The 21258-nt window shown below is 45.0% G+C and overlaps 1 protein-coding gene across 1 annotated transcript in view; it reads right to left on the reverse strand.

The window, feature by feature from the left end:
• Positions 1-1604: 1604 nt before the first annotated feature.
• Positions 1605-21258, reverse strand: part of thsd7aa (thrombospondin, type I, domain containing 7Aa) — a 70981-nt gene continuing 51327 nt past the window's right edge. The window contains exons 20-28 of the mRNA XM_086177832.1: positions 21130-21247; positions 15212-15357; positions 14413-14587; positions 13055-13228; positions 12871-12966; positions 10863-10945; positions 9584-9797; positions 9170-9257; positions 1605-6307 (exon numbers count right to left, since the gene is read on the reverse strand). Of these exons, the coding sequence (XP_086033958.1) occupies positions 6223-6307; positions 9170-9257; positions 9584-9797; positions 10863-10945; positions 12871-12966; positions 13055-13228; positions 14413-14587; positions 15212-15357; positions 21130-21247 (1179 nt within the window). The 3' untranslated portion in view covers positions 1605-6222. The remainder of the gene's footprint in view (positions 6308-9169; positions 9258-9583; positions 9798-10862; positions 10946-12870; positions 12967-13054; positions 13229-14412; positions 14588-15211; positions 15358-21129; positions 21248-21258) is intronic.

Raw genomic sequence — 21258 nt, forward strand, 5'->3', positions numbered from 1 at the left:
ATCTCAGGCTAGAGTTTGAACGAGGAGGTCAAGTCACTTATCTCCTCGCCTTCATTTGAGGTCAGGAGTTGTGGCTCAGGTCAGGGGGCGGGGCTAATTACAGGCCGCTGCCTTTCACAGAGAGGGCGGAGAGGAAGGGCCCGAAATACAGGCAAGCTGGAGGAAGAGGACAATTAACCCGGCTGAGGGAGGTTGGTGTCCGCCGTGCATCTCCTGGCCCATCTCCAGCGTTGATTGCGAGGGCAGATGTTCCGGCAGCTCCTCGAGGCGGGGAAGCGACACAGCGACAGCGGGTCGGACGTGGCCGCAGCCCAGCCACCTGCCTGCTGGAGTGTCTGCAGCCCGGGGGGGAGGATGGAAGTGGGTTTGACCAGAAGGCGGGTGGCAAGGAGGGCCATGTGCGTCGAGGAAAAAAAAAAAAAACGTCAGTCTTCAGGCAGTGAAGCTGCCAAGGCCTTTCAGCAGAGAGGCTGGTCTGACAGAGACAAATGGCGGAGCGCGGCGGCGGTCACAGGATGCAGCTGCCGCGCATCTATCGCCCTCACATCATCGCGATCGCCACCACCGGCTCCTGCATGGAGTAGATACGGAAGCTACGCCAGCGCCATCCCAGAAAAACTTCCCCTCTGGCCAATCAGACTCGCCGGCTCCTAGAATGCCTTCTTTGTGCGGCTCTTAACCTTTTGAGGAGTAAATTGGCGTCTCATTTGCCAATTTTCCCCAAAACATTTCCGCGCACTGAGGGTGCAGCTTCTCGCCCAGATGGGCCCGGATCCTTCCGCAGAAGCTGCACCTTCAAGTGTCCAAATGAGACATTCTTTGAGCCGTGAGGGTTCTAAAGTTCCCTGCTGCAGGAGGATGTTGTGTAATGCCACACAAGGAGCTTTAGAACGTCCAGATCCCAAGCGGGGAGGTGCGGAGAACCTTCTGGACCCTCGCAAGAACATTGCTGAACATATGCGATCTTGCATTTAGGGACGCCAGGAACTATTTGAAAGGGATTTCTGGAAAATTCAACATCTTGGGGATCAGAGCAGGCGTTGGGTTGGCTCTTCTCCTCATAACCAGAAGGTCCACGCTTGGATTCCCACTGGAGGCCCTCACTCCTAGAGCATCCATGATCTCCTCGTGTCTGCGTGGGGTTGTTCACGTTCCTCTAGTTGAGAACCTGCATTGTCCAGATGTGGGAATGACAGGGTGAAACGACCTGAGAGCACAATTAAAGGAATAGGGAAGGAAAGAAGGAAGGAAAGAAGGAAGGAAGGAAGGAAGGAAGGAAGGAAGGAAGGAAGGAAGGAAGGAAGGAAGGAAGGAAGGAATGACTTAATGAAGTAATGAATAAATGAATGAATGAAGCAATCAAAGGAAGGAAGGAAGGAATAAGTGAATGAATGAATGAATGAATGAAGTAATAAAGGAAAGAGGAACAAGCAAAGGAATGATGAACGAATAAATGATTGAATGAATGAATGAATGAACAAAGGAAGGAAGGAATGTAGTAATGAAGGAAGGAAGGACTGAGTGAATGAATGAATGAATGAATGAACGAACAAACAAACGAACATACAAAGGAAGGAAGGAATGAATGAAGTAGCAAAGGAAGAAGGAAGTAACGAAGGAATGAATGAAGTAACGAATAAAGTAAGGAGCGAAGGAAGGAAGGAATAAATGAAGTAACGAACAAAGTAAGGAAGAAAGAAAGGAAGGAAGGAATTATTGAATTAATTAATGACAAAACAAGGAAAGGAAGAAAGGGAGAAAGGAGAGAACAAGCGAAGGAAGAAATGAATGAATGAAGTAACGAAAGAAGTAAGGAATGATGGTAGGAAGGAGTAAGTGAATGAATGAGGTAATGAAGGAAGAAGGAAGGATGTAGTGAAGGAACAAAGGAAGGAATGAATGAAATAACAAATGCAGTAAGGAAGGAAGGAAGGAAGAAGTGAATGAATTAATTAATGAATAAGTGAATGAAATATTGATTGAATGAATGATTCAGGTAGTGTGTCATTCCAGCAATGTAGGATGTAGTGAAGGAGCAAAGGAAGGAATAAATGAAGTAATGAACGCAGTAAGGAAGGAAGAAGTGAATGAGTGAATGAATGAATGAATGAGTGAATGAAATAATGAATGACTGAATGAATGAATGACTGAATGATTCGGGTAGTGTGTCCCTCCAGCAAAGATCAAACCAAGGGTTGAATACAGTATGAAGGCTCTGCAGCACTCAGATAAACTCATCATCATTTGGTCGTAATTACACACGAAATTTAAAATTCACATTTGTGTTTGATGTCTCAGTGATTTCCACCAGCCTCCCACTTAGGAAACCACATCAGAAAATACCATAAATCACATTATCTATGCTTAACCTGACATTTCTGCATACCAAAACACAACATTGACAAAAAAACAATACATATAATAAATGTGATCATTATACACACACACACACACATATACCAGTGACACACGGTGAGGTTCATGGCTGGTAAGGCACTGACTTCATCACCATCAGATTTACAATCATATGAAACCTACAGAGTACCTTATTTACCCAATAAGCGGAGGAGTCGCAAGAAGAATCCCTGGAATCACGACCATGAGGCAGGAGAACTGTGTGCCTCACTTAGTGGCAGCCATTTTATGATCACTCAGCACAAGAAACTAATAACACACGTACAGTTGTTGACAAATTGGAAATGTAGCCCATATAGCAAAAGTGTTTTAACAATTTAATAGCGACATACAGACAAGCAAAACTGTCTTTGTGCAGAGCATGCTAGCAGGCAGCCGTAAATGCACTATCTACGTTGAGGCTCAACAGTCAGCCGCCTCGCTGTACTTCTCTTCTCAGCATTTTAACAATAGAATGTGAAAATACTGTTATTTTGAATAAAAAACAATGTAAAACTGGTGAAGGGCAATAAAAAATAACATTATAATGCAAATCACTGATAAATATAACCATTTAATTTTCATTAAACATTTTTTTCTTTCAAGATTGGCAAGTGAGGCACGGCCTCTCCTGCCTTCCCTGACCGCACGTCACTGATATATAAGAATGATAGGAAAGAGCAGTATGTAAAAGTAAGCTGTATAGTATAGTAGAACATGTAATTGAAAATGCAATGAAATATGATTGAGAAACTTCAAGAAGGACTTTGTGGACAATAGGGAAAGAGGCTCCTTTTGCTCACACATGTGACATATCTTGCACGGTAGATGATCTCTGCCATCCGACCTCGTCTCCAGCTTACTCCGACGTCAATAAAAAGTCGCTGCTTTTTTTTGAAGGGGGGTTTAAAGCATGCCTGAACTGATTAGAGCTGCCAGCAGGACTTCCTATTCATGCTGGCAGGAATTTAATTGGAAGACAGAGACATGATTATGTGAAGCACTGATTAAATGAGCGGACCAAAAGCCTGTAGCCTTGCACTCTCTATTTTAATTTTTTTTATTTTTACCTCCTCCACATCTGATCACAATCAGGGGCTCTGATGATAAAGGCGGTTATGTCTTTCAACAAAGACGGGACAACAATTTAACCAGTGTAGGGAAAGAAGCACGAGATCTCATTATCTGGACTCATCTGAAGACGTCCGAGGGAAAAAACAAAATTCATTGCAACGTCCAGAAACATGGCGCCCAAAAAGGAGTAAAAAGTTGTGTGCCTCCAAATGACGAGTGAATGCTTGTCTGTCTGTATGACATGTGAATGAGAGGGTGAATGGGTTTCTCTATGAATGGCTGAATAGCTGCCAGAAAAAAACATGCAAATATGATAATTTAATTTATTCTTAATTTGTTTTGTTAGAAACCAGGAAACGTTGTTTTCATAATCATCATTATTAATGTGTTTTATTATAAGTAGTAGTAGTAGAAGTGGTATTGTTTTTTGTTGACATTAATGGCATATAACGAGTATTTCTATATTCAAATGTATTATTGTTATCTTACTGCACTATTATCATCTTTATGGTCATCTATTCTATCATTATCATTTAACAAATATGCATAACTAGTGAGAAATTGACACATATCGATATATTATGATATATATCAAACTATTGACAGAAATAGCCAATAAATCTGAATCACCATGTCAGAATTGTTCAGATTAGTGGGGATTTACTGACCTCTGCTGGCCAGATGGATTACTACATTACTTCAGAACTGACAGCTGAGGCTGTAAATGACCCCCCCACACACACACACACACACACACACACACACACACACACACACAAGGGCAACGCTATAATGCTCAATTTCCTCTGGGATCGATAAGTATTCTGATTCTAATTGTGAAGAGTAGGTATGGGAGAAAAACACCAAGGTTGCAAGAAGAGGTGATTGGTTTGAAGACATGTCGAGGGCATAAGGACATAAGGATAGAGAACCATAAACAAGACGCCGAGGAATAAAAAGAAAAAAAAAGTGATAAAGGAGAGGGTTATTTACAAAAAACTAATCAGGACAGACACGAAAATAAGAGCTGCCTCCAATACTTAATGCAGGGTGAGGGCAGGGGACAGGAAGCAGAGTTCCTCTCTGTATGTCAAAACTTCAGCGCTCTCCTGCAACTGAGTCACACCAATATCACAGTAACATAAAGCAAAATGTGCCATCATTCAGTCCATTTGCTCAGCTTGGGGCTATCTTCTGGATTATATCACAAACGGTTGTTTTCGGCTGTAGGTCAAGGTCCATCACAGGGACACAAACACATATTGATTGCAACCATTCACCTTCTCCAATGAACCTCCTGCATGTGCAGGAGGAACCCGGAGAAACCTGAGGAACCCCGCGCAGACATGTGGAGATCATGGAGATTCCACACAGGAAGGCCTCCTGTAGGAATCCAACCTTCTCACTGTGAAGCAATTATTATTGAATCATAAAAATTCTTGAATAAAAATCTGGTTCCCGGTCATGAAGTATGTTTGTGATCTTCCACCAAAAGTGTTGTGAATTCGAGCTACACTTATTCAATCACATGTCCTGAACTTCTCCCCACAGCAGTGGATCCACAGCAGGGCAGCTCCTCAGAGGTGAAACAGCGACTGGGAGCATTGGTGTTCTTCAGGTTCAGCCTAAATATCTGGGGACAGGATGTGAAAGTTGAGCAGATGGAGATACAAGTGGATTCTAAAATATTGAGGAAAGAAGGCAACGTCCTTGTCACTGCCACAAGTCAGGATGTGCTTTGGGTATTTTCTCTCTTGTTTATTAGCTGTTAATCAAACACGTAAACAAACGGTAAGAAAATGAGCGGCCTTTTTTTTTTCTTTTTCCAGTATCGCTTTCACTACGCTCACATTCTCACTTTCTTTTTACATCAAAATTAGTATAAAAATTTTTTTAAATGCTGCATGACAAATAAATTAGAAAAAAAAGTATTTAGTAGCCTTATTTACAACTCATATTCAAATAAATAGAAATGAAACGTTCTCTTGACTTACAAGTGACAAACTCCAGAGCCCCCATCTGGTTTAGTGATGTGTCCCGTTGGTTTGTTATAAAAACCCTAGAAAGTAAGGAGGGCCAATGCTTTGTTTTTTTAAAAAAAAAAAAAGAAACAGGACAAAACATGTTCAAAACAAGTCAGACGTTCCCTGATTACACAGTAAAAAGTCCTTTCAGGGTTTCCTCAGAAGGAAACGCCTCGTTTCAGAGGGGATGCGTGAACTTTGAGTGGATATTAAGTTCAGGGTTTATGAGACTGGGTTTATATCGGGACCCCGTGGACGGGAAACACCAGGGCGTTGGGGACCAAGCCGCATCCCAGTTGGTTATTTACAAAGGAAGAAGAGAAAAATAATAAATAGTAAAGAGGTCGCCATTTACACCAAAGTTCATGTGTGTTGTAAAGTATTCACAAAGTAGGTCAAAGTATTCACAATTTTACCCCCCCCCCCAAATAAAGAAAGAAACATAAAAAAGTGTGCTGTGTTTCCAGGCATGTCATGCTGCACTAATATAGTGCAAAAACTCATGCCTGCAAAGAAGAAGAAGAAGAAGAAGAAGGTGATCCTGCAGGGGGGAGGAGCAAAAACCAGCGAGGGGGAGATTTTGTGCTTTTTAAGGCGAAAATCTTTGCAACCTTTCCAAGACGCCGCGAAGGCTCCTGTGAAACGAGATGGAAGAGAAAGTGGAGAAGAATGCCAAGGCTACTGGTGGACATGGAAGGTTTCCCCCCGGACGTCCGGCGCAGAGGAAGGTCTACATGTCGGCATCTCCGTCGTAGGCCAGGGTGAGCGGCTTCAGACGGTTGTTCTGCCGCCGCTGAGGCTTCTTTGGCTTCTTACTGTGGGAGGAAGATTGGAGAAGAATTAGAAGGACCAAACCCGCAAAGTCATTTTTGGGAGGTTTTGAGGAGATGTCAGGAGCTGAGGTTCTTGCAGGCTCATCTCAGACAATCAGCTGCCTGCATCTGGGACTCTAATCTCACACCAGCTACCCTCCATCTCTAGACCCCCACCCTCAACTCAGATCTTCACCATCACCTTCTTTGTACACATTCAAACCATCTCAGCCTGACTTTATCTCCAGAATATCTAGCATGGACTGAGTATCTTCTCCATCCTCTTCACTCTCAGAGAAGAATCTCCCCATCTTCATCTCTTCTACCTCCAGCTCTGGAGGTTTCTCCTCAGTGTCTCGAAACCAGATACCATGGCTGCTCTTCATCTCCATCTTCTCCACCTTTTCCTCCATTCCAACCGATTCTCTTTCCTCCACCTCTGCTCCACCCTCTCCATCGCTCTGGACCATTAACCCCCCAGTTCTCCCTGTATCTTCACTTCTTGGGTTCCTCTCCTTCACACACCTGTGTTCTATTCCATCCCTCTCCTTTCCAGATGTTCCTCCACCTCCTCCCTCACAATCATCTGCTAGATGCCACCTTGCACGGCCAAGGGACTGGAGACCTGATCAGAGAACTTAGAGAACACGGCTTAATGTGTGTGTGTGCATGTGTGCATAAATTGGCAGGGTGTACTGTAACAAATGACAATAATTGGAAATGAGAGGAAGAACAAAACATGAAAACACATAAAATCATGAAGTCACATGAAGTCCTTTACACAATTTAAATGACACATTTTCTCTTCTTCTTCTTCTTCTTCTTCTTCTTCTTCTTCTTCTTCTTCTTCTTTGCTCCTTTCCCATTTACTGTGGGGTCTCCACAGTAAATCCACCTTCTCCATCTAACCCTATTCTCTGTATTCTCTTTGTATTTTCATATCCTCTCTCACTACGTCCATAAATCTTCACTTCAGTCTTCCTTTAGACCTCCAATTCCAGAATCTGTCTACCAATATATTCACTATCCCTCCTCTGTACATGACCCAACCATCTCAGTCTATGTCCAGAAATTCCAACATGTACTGTCCCTCTCCTGGACTCATTCCTGATCCTATCCATCCTGGCCAAAGAGAACCTCAATTTCTTCATCTCTGCAACCTCCAGCTCTGCCTCCTGTCTTTGTTACTGTTACTGTCATTGTTATTGTTTGTAGAGCACTGAGCCTGGCTCCTCTCACCACTGTCTCCTCAACCTTTCCTTTCATTCTGACTTTCATTCTGTCTATCTCACCCATTCCAACCTGCTTGAACCTGTTTCTCCTCCTCTTTTCCACACTGTCCTACACCCTGGACTGTTGACCCTGAGTACTTGAAATCTGATGGAATGCATGTATTCTTCATTCTTTGTCCAAAAGGAACGTATTATAACCAATAAAGGGAGTCCTGCTGGTAGAAAAGCAGACACAGTAGTTTGTCTACTTTCCCCTTAACTATGAATTAACCTCTAGGCTTCGGCCAAAAGGCCTCATCCACCACCAGCTGCGAGATCCAGAACTAACAGGACCTCTGGTTCTTCGCGGGTTATCACCACTACCTCCCCTCAAGACCATCCTCAACACCCAGGACAAATCTGGTGGTGACTCTGAGACCTCCAGCCACGGGTGCATACGTGACATTTCAGGACAAAGCTGAAATATCAATGGGCCGGTCAGAAACCGGAAAACGGATTTGAAGGAGCGGATGCTTCCAGGCTCCGAAGCGCTGACCGCCCAGAGTTGGCGCTCACCTCCAGGAAGGCATCCAACCGGACGGACAACAGGTGTTGCTGGTCAGAAGCGTGAATGGATGTCAAGGCGAGGAGGGTGGAAGGAGGGCAGAAGGGGAATGGGGTCACCCTGACTAAGTGATGAGAGTTTCGAAGTGAGCTTGAGGCTGATGCTGTTGCTGCTGTGGCGACGGAGGAGGCTGAAGCTGCGGCCGCCGCTCTAGTTTCTGGCAGGCGGGGCAGGTGTACGGGGCCGCCGCCTCCGTCCAATAGGCCTTGGAGCGGTGGGGCCGGCAGCACGGGATGCAGTCGCTGCAACTGAGCAGGGTATGAGGGGGTGACAACAAGGAAAAACAAAACAAACAAACAAAAAAACAAAAAACAAAGGCAAACAAGAAATGAAAGTGGAAATGAAAGGAAGCGGATGGTAATCACCACCGGGGGTGTCATGGAGAGCTGCCTGGGCAAAAATACACTCTCACACACACACACACACACACACACACACACACAGATAGACAAACAGACAGACAGACAGACAGACATGAACTAAAATAGAAAATCTTCAATATTGTATTAGAAAGCTATAGCAATAGAAAGTCATGTGTGATAATGATAATTTTTTTCTGCTTTCAAGCAATTGTGGGCATTTGTAAGTTCGAAAGTTACATTGATGGCTTTTTAATCTACTTCTTTATTTATTTAGTAATTTTATAGTATTTTTTTTATTATTCATTTGTATTTCAGTTCTATTTAATCAATCATTTTATTTATTTTAATTTATTCATTAAAGGCCTTGGTGTCTTTACACTGTGGATACAAGTTAAAGACAAGTAATAATAAAAGCTGAACTGCTATTGTTGCAGCTTCAAAATGTACACACACTCACACACAAACACACACTCACACACACACACACACACACACACTCACACACACACACACACACACATATATAATTAATACAGTCTTAAATGACTTAAATGTTTTCACTTCTGCTCAGGTCTCCATGATATCCTCAGTAATGACATCAGCAGTGATGTGATGATGACAGTGACAACATGAACGCGCGGCGAGCCGGGACTTCCGGCTACATTACCATGCTAGGTAGGTCATGGAGATGATGAAGATGAACAGGACGAAGGCTCCAGCTCCTACGCCGTAGACCCAGGTCTTCAGCTTCCCATCTGTGTCACACACACACGCACACACACAAGCACACACACACGCACACACAGACAGACAGACAGACACACACACGCACACGCACACGCACACGCACACACACACGCACACACACACACACAGACACACACACACACACACACACACACATTAGTGTGCCAGTTGTTGGTGTCTGGTCGGAGCAGAAGGGGGCAGAAGAGCTGCACCCACCAATTAGAGTTAAAAAGAAAATCCATCATTTCACAGAAACACACACATATGGGAGGTGATATCCATATGCAGAGGGATGGAAGCTCCTGAGACGACGGATCCAGCGGCCTCGTCCTACCTGGACTGAAGGGCTGCAGGAACCAGGTGCGTCCGGCCCGGCCAGGCGCACTGGCAGCGGGTGGTGTGGGGTTGAAGGCTCGGATGGTCTTGACGTCGGCCTTGCTGTCACCGGCGGTGGGAATCTCCAGGACCGGGATGACGGTGCACTGGTCCAGCACGCCGTCAGAGGTCATCACCTCAGTGTAACCCTCCTTGCAGCCGCACACACCGGCCTGGGTATGAACACATACCGACTTTACCAAAAGCACATGAAGCCTTGTGACCTCATGGAAGAGAAAGAGGCCTGCAGATGCTGCGTTCATTGACTGATGGTCAAAGTAGTGATTTTGGCGATAACGGACATCAACTTGCTGACTCACTGTTCATTTCTGACAGGGATAGTTGTTTCATTTTCAGTGACTGAAAATAACATAAAATGACTGAAATTCAGTCATTTTATATGTATCTCTTAACAAAACAGACAAACAAATTAACACAAATAAAACAGACAAACAAACTGATACACATCAAACCAACAAAGACCAAAAAGTAAACGTTGAACAAACACAAAAACATACAACAAACACATCAAAACAAACAGCAAAAATCAAAAAGTAAACAAACAAATAAACACAAAAGAAACAGACATCAAATGAAAAATATTAATTAAACGAAAAAACATGAACAAGTAAACATAACGCAAACATCAAGCAAACAAAAACAAAAAAAAGCAAAATATCAAGCAGAAACAAACACACACAACATGACATTGACCCTTTGAGGTTATCTTGTTTGTTTAATGTCTGTTTTTTGGTTTTTTAGGTTTTGTGTTTACTTGTTTTTGATGTTAATTTGTTAGTTTGAAGATCTCTCTCTCTGGTCATTCCAGCTAAACAACCTTCTTCAGCTAGCTCCGTGGTCCAAAGTAATGATAGGTTGATTAACAGATCAATCAATTGATTGATTGTGCTGTCATTCTACCTGCATGGTTCCATGTCCAGAGTGTGTTGCTAGCTTACATGCTTGAATAAAAGTTTAATGTATAGAGCCCCACGCACTTACATATATATACAGTATATAGATAATCTGTGAGGATGTTGATTTCAACTATAAATTTTGTTTAAAAAGCTGATACTATATGTGGTGAATGCAGCAGCTCTAATCCGTTACAAGGCTCTCCTGAAGGAATCTGAGGATCATGGTGGGTAAGAAGTCAGATTTGTTTATCAAAATTTATTTTTGCTTGATCTCATTTTTTTCCGTGCTGACCTCCGACCCACAGAACACTCAAAACTCACCTCTGTGCACAGGGAGCGCGGCTTCAGGCATGGAGGGTCACAGGAGCGGTCGGACGTGGGTCGGGCCGTTGCAGGACACCCGCCTGAAGGAGAGAACAGAAAGAAGAAGGAGATCGGCGACCGAAGCTGGGATAAACGCAGGATTTACTGCACCGTCGGTTCCAACAGTGAAAGCTTCCTCCGAAGGAGGCGATTCTGAATAATAGTGATAATAATAATAATAATTTATCAATCCCTGTGAGGAAATTCATTCTCTGCAATTAACCCCATGGATGAACCATGAGCTGTAGGCATGCTGTCCACCAGCACCAGGGGAGCAGTTAGGGGTTCAGTGTCTTCCTCAACAACACTTCTACGCACTAGGAGGAGCCGGGAATTGAACCAGGAGTGTTCATTTCTTTCACGGCTCCGTGGGGCACAAACCCACGAGTCTCATGCTCTACCGACTGAGCTTGCCTCCTTAAAATGGAGAACCGTGGCCGAGCTGGCCTCTGCTTTCTTATCTGACAGTAATTTGCTTTACAGAGGGGGAGCAGATGCCCGGGATAATGGAGAGAGCATAAGGAGGGGAGGAAATGAAGGAGAGAGGGCTGGGGTCGAGCAGATGACTTGGAGAAGAAAGGCGGGCTGGCGGAGCAAGCCGGGAGGAGGGCAGGTGATGGGGAAATTAGTGAGGGGGATTAAATGTTGGAGGGGAGTGAGAAGGGATGAGTGGGGGAGGGGGAGTAGACAGAGGGGGGAAGATGAGAAGGGGAAAAGGCATGCTAGAGAAGAAAGAGGAGGAATGGGAGCAGATGAAGAAGAGGCAGATGGTGGTCAAGGCATGGAATGTAGAAGATGAGAAGAATTTGGGCATCATCTTGAGATTCTGAAAATAGATAATCCAAAAAGCAAATGATTGAGAGCAGGGTTGCCAATGGAGGATCTGGCTAACTAGGATCTAGGTCTGCAGATCAGATCAGACTCTGGAATACACTTGAGTATTATTGGGTCCAAACTTCCGCAGAACCCCCAGAAGACCTCGGACATCCACCTGGTCTGCAGACATGCCTCCACCAGGAGCTGCATTCATGGTGCTCAGAGTTAAGCCTCAGCAGGTGAGTGGGTGTGGCATGAATCCTCCTGTCCATTTCAATAGGATGCCATCTACATCTCCCTCAGATTGTCAGATTATCTGCCGGCCCTCTGAACCTTGAGCAAAGTGAACCTGGTGACCATGGCATCTCTGCTGCATGTGTGTGTGTTAATGGCTGGTGCCATCAATTACAAAACAACTTTAACACGGCACCAAAGATAGTGGCCACCGTGGCCACGATTATTGCGCAGCTGTGGCTCAGGTTAAGCAGATGTAAGTTTGGCAGTTGGATTCCCGGGTCACGTCGAAGTCAAGTCTAGTAAGTAAACCAGAAATCCATACAGCTGGAGGCAGTTTCCGCACACAGTTGTTGCCAAAATCTTTTTGGGGCACTGGACTTGAATTTCTTCCCTTGAAGACGTGTCATCTCTCATCCGAGAGGCTTCTTCAGTTTGAACGAACTGCGGGGTGTTTTCCACGGATAACTACCGGGGGTGCAGACTGGTCTAAGTTATGGTGGCTTGTTGTCTTAATAGGGGGAACAAAGGTACAACTTCTGGGGACTTACCTGAGCCCTGTACCTCTGTTACCCTTACCTGAACAAATGTATAACCTTTGGGAACAAATCAACAACTTCTGGGGACTTGTTCAGGTATGTCCCCAAAAGTTGTACCTTTGTTCCCCCCTTACCTGAACAAAGGTGCATCTTCGGGGAACAGAGGCACAACCTCTGAGGACTTGCTCAGGTACCTTTGTTCCCCAAAATGACAAACCCATGAGTCCAGTTGCCACAAAGGGATTTCGCCAAGAATTAAGACAACGTAGAACCTGCATGGTTTGGAATGGAGTCCGTTCACCGGAAATGCGCCATGAAGCCTCCACATCTTAAATCCTCAGACATCAGCGGGAACTACCCTTGCAGAGTAAATTCACCTGTGACATTCATCCCGTCGGAGCGCTGGCACCAGACCTGCCGAAACGACCCTCTCCACGGTCCAGATCTCCACTTGTACTCGAAGCACTGGCCATCTGCAGGAGGAGTAGAGTACATCTCAGGAGATGCGTCACATTTTTGAGAAAACTAAAGTTTTTGGCCTGCAGTTCCGGCAGGTCAGACCTGTGCACGGCCGTGCCTCCAACTCCTGTTCTGGACACTGCAGCAGGTTTTCTGGGTCCTGGGCCACAACGGCCCGAGAGCGGACCTGGACTGAGCCGAATCCCAGGTCATCTCCACCCACGCAGCTCAGCTGGCAGGGGCTCCACACCGTCCAGTCCGTCAAGTAGCACTCTCCTGAAGAACAGAGGGGAAGAGGCTGTCACTCTATGGACTCGACGGACAAAAAAAGAGGCTGAGCCTGACTTAAATGCGAAAAAAAAAATGAGTTATGAAGAGTCACACATAGATAAGCTATTTATTTTTTAATCGAACTCACTGTGCACATAGTTAAATTGATCATGAGAAACAAATCAATCATCAAATCATCATCGCATACTGGTTTCCCAACGTGACCATTACGCTTTTCACAACAGCGCGTTTTCTCTACTGAAACACTTATCTGCAGCCATTCATTTGATTTCCTCCCCAGTTCTGGGTCTGGGTTCTTTCCAATTCATTTCACTTGCACAGCACAGACATTCAGATATATGTTTTTTTAAGGCGATGAGAGGGATGGGTAAAAAATAAAAATGAGATCGCTTTGTTTTTGTTTCTAAAAACAGAGAGACCATGTTTTATCCACATCTACCGCCCAGAAGTTTGATACTTTCAGGAGAAGGCAGGAAGTTTCTATGAAATAGATCAGATCACTCCCTCTGGTACCTGCTTGGCTGATGTGAGTAGCATGGTATTGAAGAATTACCAGAGCATGTTCATTCTCTATACCACTTATCCTCCTCCAGGTCCAGGAGCCTATCCCGGCCGTCACTGGTTGAGTGGCAGGGTTCACCCTGGACTGGTCCATCACAGAGCCACATTTGGAAAGATATTCCTATCAAACACTTCTTGTCGTGGCAACACAACTTGAATTTCCGAGTTCTGAACTGAGGAAGCCTCTGTGATGAAGGGTGGCATGTCTTCAAGAGAAGAAATTCAAGTCCAGTCCAAGAATTCACCATAACCTAGATGACTGAGAACCTCCTCACCCTCATTCCCAGGGCAAAGAGACATACTGCTGTTCACTCTATCATTTGAACAGCACATAGAGACAAACAATTCATTCCTCTCATTCATATCATATGGAGACATGCTTCCATTCACAGTCTCATTCTGGACAATATAGGGTCTCCAACGACCCTCCTGCATGTGTTTGGACTGTGGGAGGAACCCGGAGAACGCGCAGTAAACCCACACAGACATTGGGAGAACATGGAGACTCCACACAGAAAGGAACCCAAACAGGAACCTTCTGGCTATGAGGCTTAAGAACATCAATATCTAGTCCACCCATTTTTAAATATATATTTGGTTCTTTTTACCTGGACAGGGAACAGTGCAGGGTTCCTGCAGTATAATGTGCGAATCTCCATCCACCACAGGCTCCAGGTCTCCGCACAGCTCGTCATCCACAAGGCTGCTTCCCTGCAGGCTGGAGCCGTCGGAAACGAAGCAGGACACATTTCTGAAGCGTACACCATCTCCACACCTTACACCCTGGGTGACACAAACAAAAATAAGTGATTCCAGAACAGTAGACAACGACAAACAATGAATATTAAAACATATATCAGACTTCTATAATTAGAGGGGTGGTCCTGTCAGTCAGAGAGTTCAAAAGGAGTGGGCCAATGATGGACCAAGGTGATGGATGTCAGCAAAAGAAAAAACACAGTCTTCCAGTGACAATGGCAGAAGTTTAGTTGCCACAGGGGGGACTACACTACAGTTCCAAAGCCAATGGCAGGATGGTAGTAGTAGCTTACATCCTCAGATGTGATTTAGTCTTCAAAACAGGCATAAACCCAGAAGATCATTAGCAAAACGTGGACGCAAGTCCTGTACCAGTTGTCTGTGCTCTCTTCAAGGCAAAATGGCAATGCACTGTGGTGATACTGTCACAAAGGAAGGGTCCATTTGTTAAATTGATAGCCATTAGACTGCTGTGTTTCCTTTGTTTTACCCTGCTGTCACTCTCCTCTGCCAGCTTCTGGGGTCTTGCCACTGGCGCCATCTCGCACTTTGCACATAGCCTTCAAGTGCTAACCTGCTGTTTGGCCCTAAGTTACATGTCCAAACTGGACATATGTCTGGCTAAGAGGAGCCCGCAGGACAACTGACCTCAGACTTGCACTCAGACCAGGCGCTGTATCGCCAGCTGTAGCAGGGCTTTGCCAGACAGGGCTTCCACTGCTCCATCTGGGACGGACACGGCCTCCCGTCACCCTGTGGTGCCTGGATCACTGTGCGCCGCCTCCACAGCTTGCCTACAAAGAAGAGAAGACAATGACTTATTTATAAATACACTGCTGGCATACAACCACTGCTTCTTCCTTATTCTTCTAAGGCTGGTGCCAATCAAGGAAACGGTCACAGTTCTGCTCATCCATCTCTGGTGCCCTCATATCGACTCGACCATGTCGTGAACCAACAGGCATGTACAGTTTGGCCCAGAAGTATTTTGACAGTGACACAATCTTCATGATTTGGGCTCTGCATGCCGCCACATTGGATTTAAAATCAATCAACTACAGTAGAATTGAAGTGCAGGTTAAGGTTTAATTCAAGGGGTTGAACAAAAATATGATTAAACACGTAGGAATTCTAGCTATCTTTATACAAAAGCTCCTCTTGTCCAAGGCTCAGAAGTAATCGAATAAATAACCATAACCCTAAGTAAATGTTACTTTAATATTTTGTTGAGAATCCTTTGCAGGCAATGACTGCCTGAAGTGTAGAACCCATGGACATCAGCAAACGCTGGGATTCCTCCTTTGAGATACTTTTGCCAGGCCTTTACTGCGGCAGTCTTCAGTTGTTGCTTGTTTGCGGGTCTTTCTGCCTTAAGTTTAGTCTTGAGCAAGTGAAATGCTTGCTCGATTGGGTTGAGATCTGGTGATTGACTTGGCTATTCCTGAATATTCGACTTCTTTGCTTTATAAAACTCCTGGGTTGCTTGTGCAGTGTGTTTTGGATCATTTTCCATCTCTACTGTGAAGCGCCGTTCAATCAACTTTGCAGCATTTGGCTTAATCTGAGCAGAAAGCATATCCCCATACACTTCAGAATTCATCCGGCTGCTTCTGTCTGAACTGCTGAACTGTTCCACTTCTTCTCCAAACTTTCTTCTTCCCATCATTCTGGTACAGGTTGATCTTAGTCTTATCTGTCCAAAGAATGCTCTTCCAGAACTGACTCAAACTTCTTCAGGTGTTTTTTGGCACAGTCAATTCTGACTTTTCTATTTTTGCAGCTGATTAATGGTTTGCACCATGTAGTGAATACTTTGTATTTACTCTCATGAAGTTTTCTCTTTATGGTAGACTTAGATACTGATACACCTACTTCCGGGCGAGTGTTCTTCACTTGAGTGAATGTTGTGAAGTGGTTTTACTTCACTATGGAAAAGATTCTGCAATCATCCACCACTGTTGTCTTCCGTGGACATCCAGGCCTTTTCGAGTTCCCAAGTTCACCAGTGCACTCTTTTTTTCTTACAATGTACCAAACTGTTTATTCGTCCACTCCTCATTTCTGCTATCTCTCTGATGGATTTCTTCTTTTTTCAGCCTCAGTATGGTCTGTTTCACTTCTATTGAGAGCTCCTTTGACCACATGTTGTGTGTTCACAGAAACAGCTTCCAAATGCAAATGGCACACCTGGAATCAACTTCAGACCTTTTAACTGCTTAATCGGTGTAAGCTTTCCGGGGAAAGAGCCCATGCAGCTCTGATAGTTTTTTTGCAGCTTTCTGAGTCAATTGTCCAATTACTTTTGGTCCCTTGAAAAAGAGGCGACTAGGTATTATAGTGCTGTAATTCCTAAACCCTTGCTCCAATTTGGATGTGAATACTCTCAAATTACATCTGAGAGTATGCACTTTAAGCCCATATTGATTACATAATTATATAGTGAATATAGAGAAAATAACAAAACTTGCGTCACTGTCCCAATATTTCTGGGCCTGTATCACTGACTCGAAAACTCGATTCATGACACGTTACATTTTTTTGTGGTGATACCGGCCTGGCCTACTTAGGAAGACAATTGAAGTTCCGAGACACAATTGCATCAACCACGCTCGGGCCTAACATGGTTCTGATGTCTGAGGCAACCCATCAAGTGGTTGTGCTGGAACTAACTGTCCCTTTGGAAGACAGGATGGAAGAGGCACAAGAGAGAAAGAGGCCCTAATACAGCTATTGAAGTAGGCTGCAGGGGCTTCGCAGTGCATTCATTATACTGAGTCATGGGACTTTTAGGGATCCGTGGGACAACAAGCCACCAAGAACATCTTGGAAGCTGCCAAGTGGCGCAGTTAGCTACCTGGACACAGGTTGGGGCCTGATCATCCCTAGCCGGGACACCTGGAAGAGGCCGTCTGAAGATAAGACCTGAAAAATCCAATGACGCCGGGTACTTCATCGACGATGCATCTAGGTTGCGCCGCATCTAGGTTGCACTAGGTTGCACCAGGTTGCACCATCTAGGTGTACAGTACAACTGAGGTGATCTTGAGCTCACTCAAGCCATTCATGTTCCCTTTGGGGCTTCATGTTGGAATGTTGGAAACTGTATGAACCTCAGTAACTCTGCCATGGAGTAAGGAAGGTGTTAAGAAGATGAGGCTCACATTTTTTGTCTGACTAGGTGTTATTTTTTACACCAGTGAGGAATGTGCTTGCACTTGAAACACCATGCCGACTTCAAAGTATGACTTTGACAAACTGCGGTATCTCCCCCAGCACATGACTCATCAGCGCCATGGCTCGTCCCTGGTGTCGAGCATAGCGAGTCCCACAGCAAGAACATTTCAAACAGACACACGTGGAATGATCTTTTCACCCCCCCACCTCCCCATTTGTTTACATCCCGAACCTCAACTCATGACTGCAAGGCACCTCGAACACTGAGAAGTTTTTAACTCCTTGGGACACTCCTCCCGGCAGCCTTTTTGCAGAAGGTGGTAGATGAAGATGGAAGGCTTGCCTCAAAGTTGCTTCGGCAAATGTTGGAACTGTGAGGAACTTTTAGAGTTTAATGACATTGAAAAGGCAAAGTGAGGAAACTCTCTGAGTATTTCAGAAAACTAAAGTTTAAACGGTCACTCTCAAGACAACAATTGCATTTATGTTATGGTATTTCAGAGATGAAGATGCTAAGGTTCTCTTTGGGAGTGACCAGGATGGATAGGATAGCAATGAGTCTATCAGAGGAGAAGCACATGTTCAATGTTTTGGAGAGAAAGTCAGAGAGGCCAGACTGAGATGGTTCGGGTCATGTACAGAGGAGGGATAGTGAATATATTGGTAGACGGATGCTTGAATTGGAGCTGCCAGGCAAGAGGTCTCGAGGAAGACCAAAGAGAAGATTTATTGACGTAGTGAGAGAGGATATGAAGTTAGTTGGTGTGAGAGAGGAGGATACAGAGAATAGGGTTAGATGGAGAGGGTTGATTCGCTGTGGTGACCCCTGAAGGGAAAAGCCAAAAGGAGAAGAAGACTTATGTGATGGTATTTCCAGTTACTGTCTGAGGTGGGTCCCACAGATGGATAGGATCGGGAACTAGTCTAGTGAGATGTTCTGGCTTAGGTGGTTTGGACATGTACTGAGGAGTGATAGTGAAGATCTGGGAAGAACGATGCTGAGGTTGGAAATGCCAGCCAGGAGGCCTAAAGGAAGACCAGAGAGGAGGTTCATGGATGGAGGGAAAGAGGACAGGAAAGTAGATGGTGTGAGAGAAGGGGAACCGAGGAGAAGGTTGGACTACCCTTGAGGATAGCAGCCCCAAGGAAAAGGAGTATTCTGGGATTGTATCTTGATATCCACTGGGAGATCCTAAGATCTTGGAAGAGCCTTCATGTAAAGCTACCACAGCTTTGCTCAAAAATATTTCCAATCGTCCAAATCTCTGTCATCGTGCAGCTTGACATGCCGACTTGGTATCTGAGCAGCACCAAAGAGATGCATCGAACAGATTGTTTGTTGTTTTATCACTTTTTTCAGCTCAGCGATGTTCATATCCAGAGAAACTGGCATCTCTTTAATGATCTCAGGTTGTCACGGCTCAGTGTGTCCCCCCTCAGGCATCTAAGGCAGAGTCTGTCTGAGCGCTTGGTGGAGGGAAGGCATATGCCAGCTGTCACGCTTCCGCGAATATTCGGCGCTCTGGTTGCTCGGCTGTTACACCACTGCGCGGCTAATGGCTGCACCTTTCCGCTACAAGGTGTCTTCATTTGCTTGAAATAATCAGATCGGCTCATTGTTATTCCTGGCCCTGGAACAGAATACTATTCCCCAGGGGAGAGCGTGTCCTCACAGATGGCTGGGAGATGAAAAGAACCAGGAAGATCGGCAAGAGGGCTTTCTCTTCCCGTAGCCCTGGGACAGATTTAGCGTTACAGCATTATACTAGTTTCATATCCACTCTCTTTGGCGCGGAAGCCTTCCTCTCAGACATGTGGAGTGTAGATACTCCCCGGGCTCCACGGCACATGGTCATACTCGGCCGCTGATTGATCACCTGATCCTATGGAATTACATACGGGGATATTTTTATCCCCTCTGCCAGCAGTTTAAAACATTTTTTTTTCCGCATCTTGACTCAGATTAAAAATGAGGGAGAGCATTTAATGCTCTGACGGTCCCTTTCAACATCAAAAGTATCAACTTGCAGGTTCCAGCTGCATGTGAAAAATGACCCCCGCACGAGCCAAAGCCAAGATCAACATGTGATGAGGATAAATTAGTTGATGAAGTTTTCTCGGATGGAATCACTTTAATTTTCAACACACAACAGTGTATTTCCTTTTTTACGATTGGCTGATGTCAGGAGGTTTAGCCAACAGGGCAGCTATGGATTCTCCATAATACACGGGCAGAAGATCCGTTTGTGGCTCCTCCTGTCCGCACACCCAAGTATCCTCAGGCAAGACATCGAACCCCAAGTTGCTCCCGAAGGTCTGGTCGTGCGCCTTGCTTGTGTGACGGTGGATGAATGCTAATTGGCATAAAGTGTCTTGAAATCGCACCCTACAAGTGGAGACCATTTATTGATAACAAGCACACAAAATAGATTGGATTTGACAAATCAAAGATGAGCCCCAAGTATAGATGAGACTGGAGGGTGTGAGAATAAAGGGATGACTGAAGTACAAAGCCAACAATCCCTAAGAGGCAAACAGCATCTTAAGCTGAACAGAGATGACTGTATGCCCATCGGTTCCAAGAGGCTCGCTTCAACAGCAACAGCTTTGGATTTGCAAATAAAGTTTTGGGATGCACATTGTTGCCCTCTCCATTCCGAATGTGCCGCTCTGTACGAGTTAGATAATCAACTTCTTTTTGTGCAAGGTGGTTCTTAAACCCGCTCACTCTGGATGGACATTTTGTATCGTCCGAGGGATAAAAAATGTCGATAGTGAATATATTGGTAGACGGATGCTGGAATTGGAGCTGCCAGGCATGAGGTCTAGAGGAAGACCAAAGAGAAGATTTATGGACGTAGTGAGAGAGGATATGAAGTTAGGTGGTGTGAGAGAGGAGGATACAGAAAAGAGGGTTAGATGGAGAAGGTTGATTTGCTGTGGTGACCCCTGTAGGAAAGAGGCAAAAGAAGAAGAAGAGGGATACAACCATATCTGGTCAGTTTGCCAAAAATAAATACATGGGCTGGATCGGAAGCTGCTACCGCTGAGTGTCCTGTTGCACTTAAAACATCTGGACGGTCACATACACGCTCTCTCACAGGATCTCAAAGGCATCAATGAAACAATGCACTTCCTTGTCTTGAACACTAGAGGGCACAGCCATTACAGTCAGCTACAGCTCTTCAATATGCAGTCACTCATCATCTATCAGTTGTTGGGGGCTTGAGCCTATCCAAGCTGCAACTGGGTAAGAGGTAAGGCTCACCCTGGACCAGTCACCAGGCGATCACAGGACAACTTACAGAGACACAGGCTCATCCACGCAGTCGTCAATGAACCTACTGCTTTTTTTGGACTATGGGAGGAAAAAAAAAGAAAAGTCCATATACCTTGGAGCCCACAGGTGTGTGTGCACTCAGACCATGAAGACCAGTCAGACAGTTGACAGTTGACAGGACACTCCACCACACAGGAGGTGTTCATCTGCCATTTCCTCTCCAGGCCAAGCTAGAAGAGAA

This window comes from Fistularia commersonii, chromosome 30 (assembly GCF_037954325.1).
Source record: "Fistularia commersonii isolate RoL2024-O1a breed Wild chromosome 30, RoL_Fcom_v1.0, whole genome shotgun sequence".
NCBI classification, from domain to species: Eukaryota; Metazoa; Chordata; class Actinopteri; order Syngnathiformes; family Fistulariidae; genus Fistularia; species Fistularia commersonii.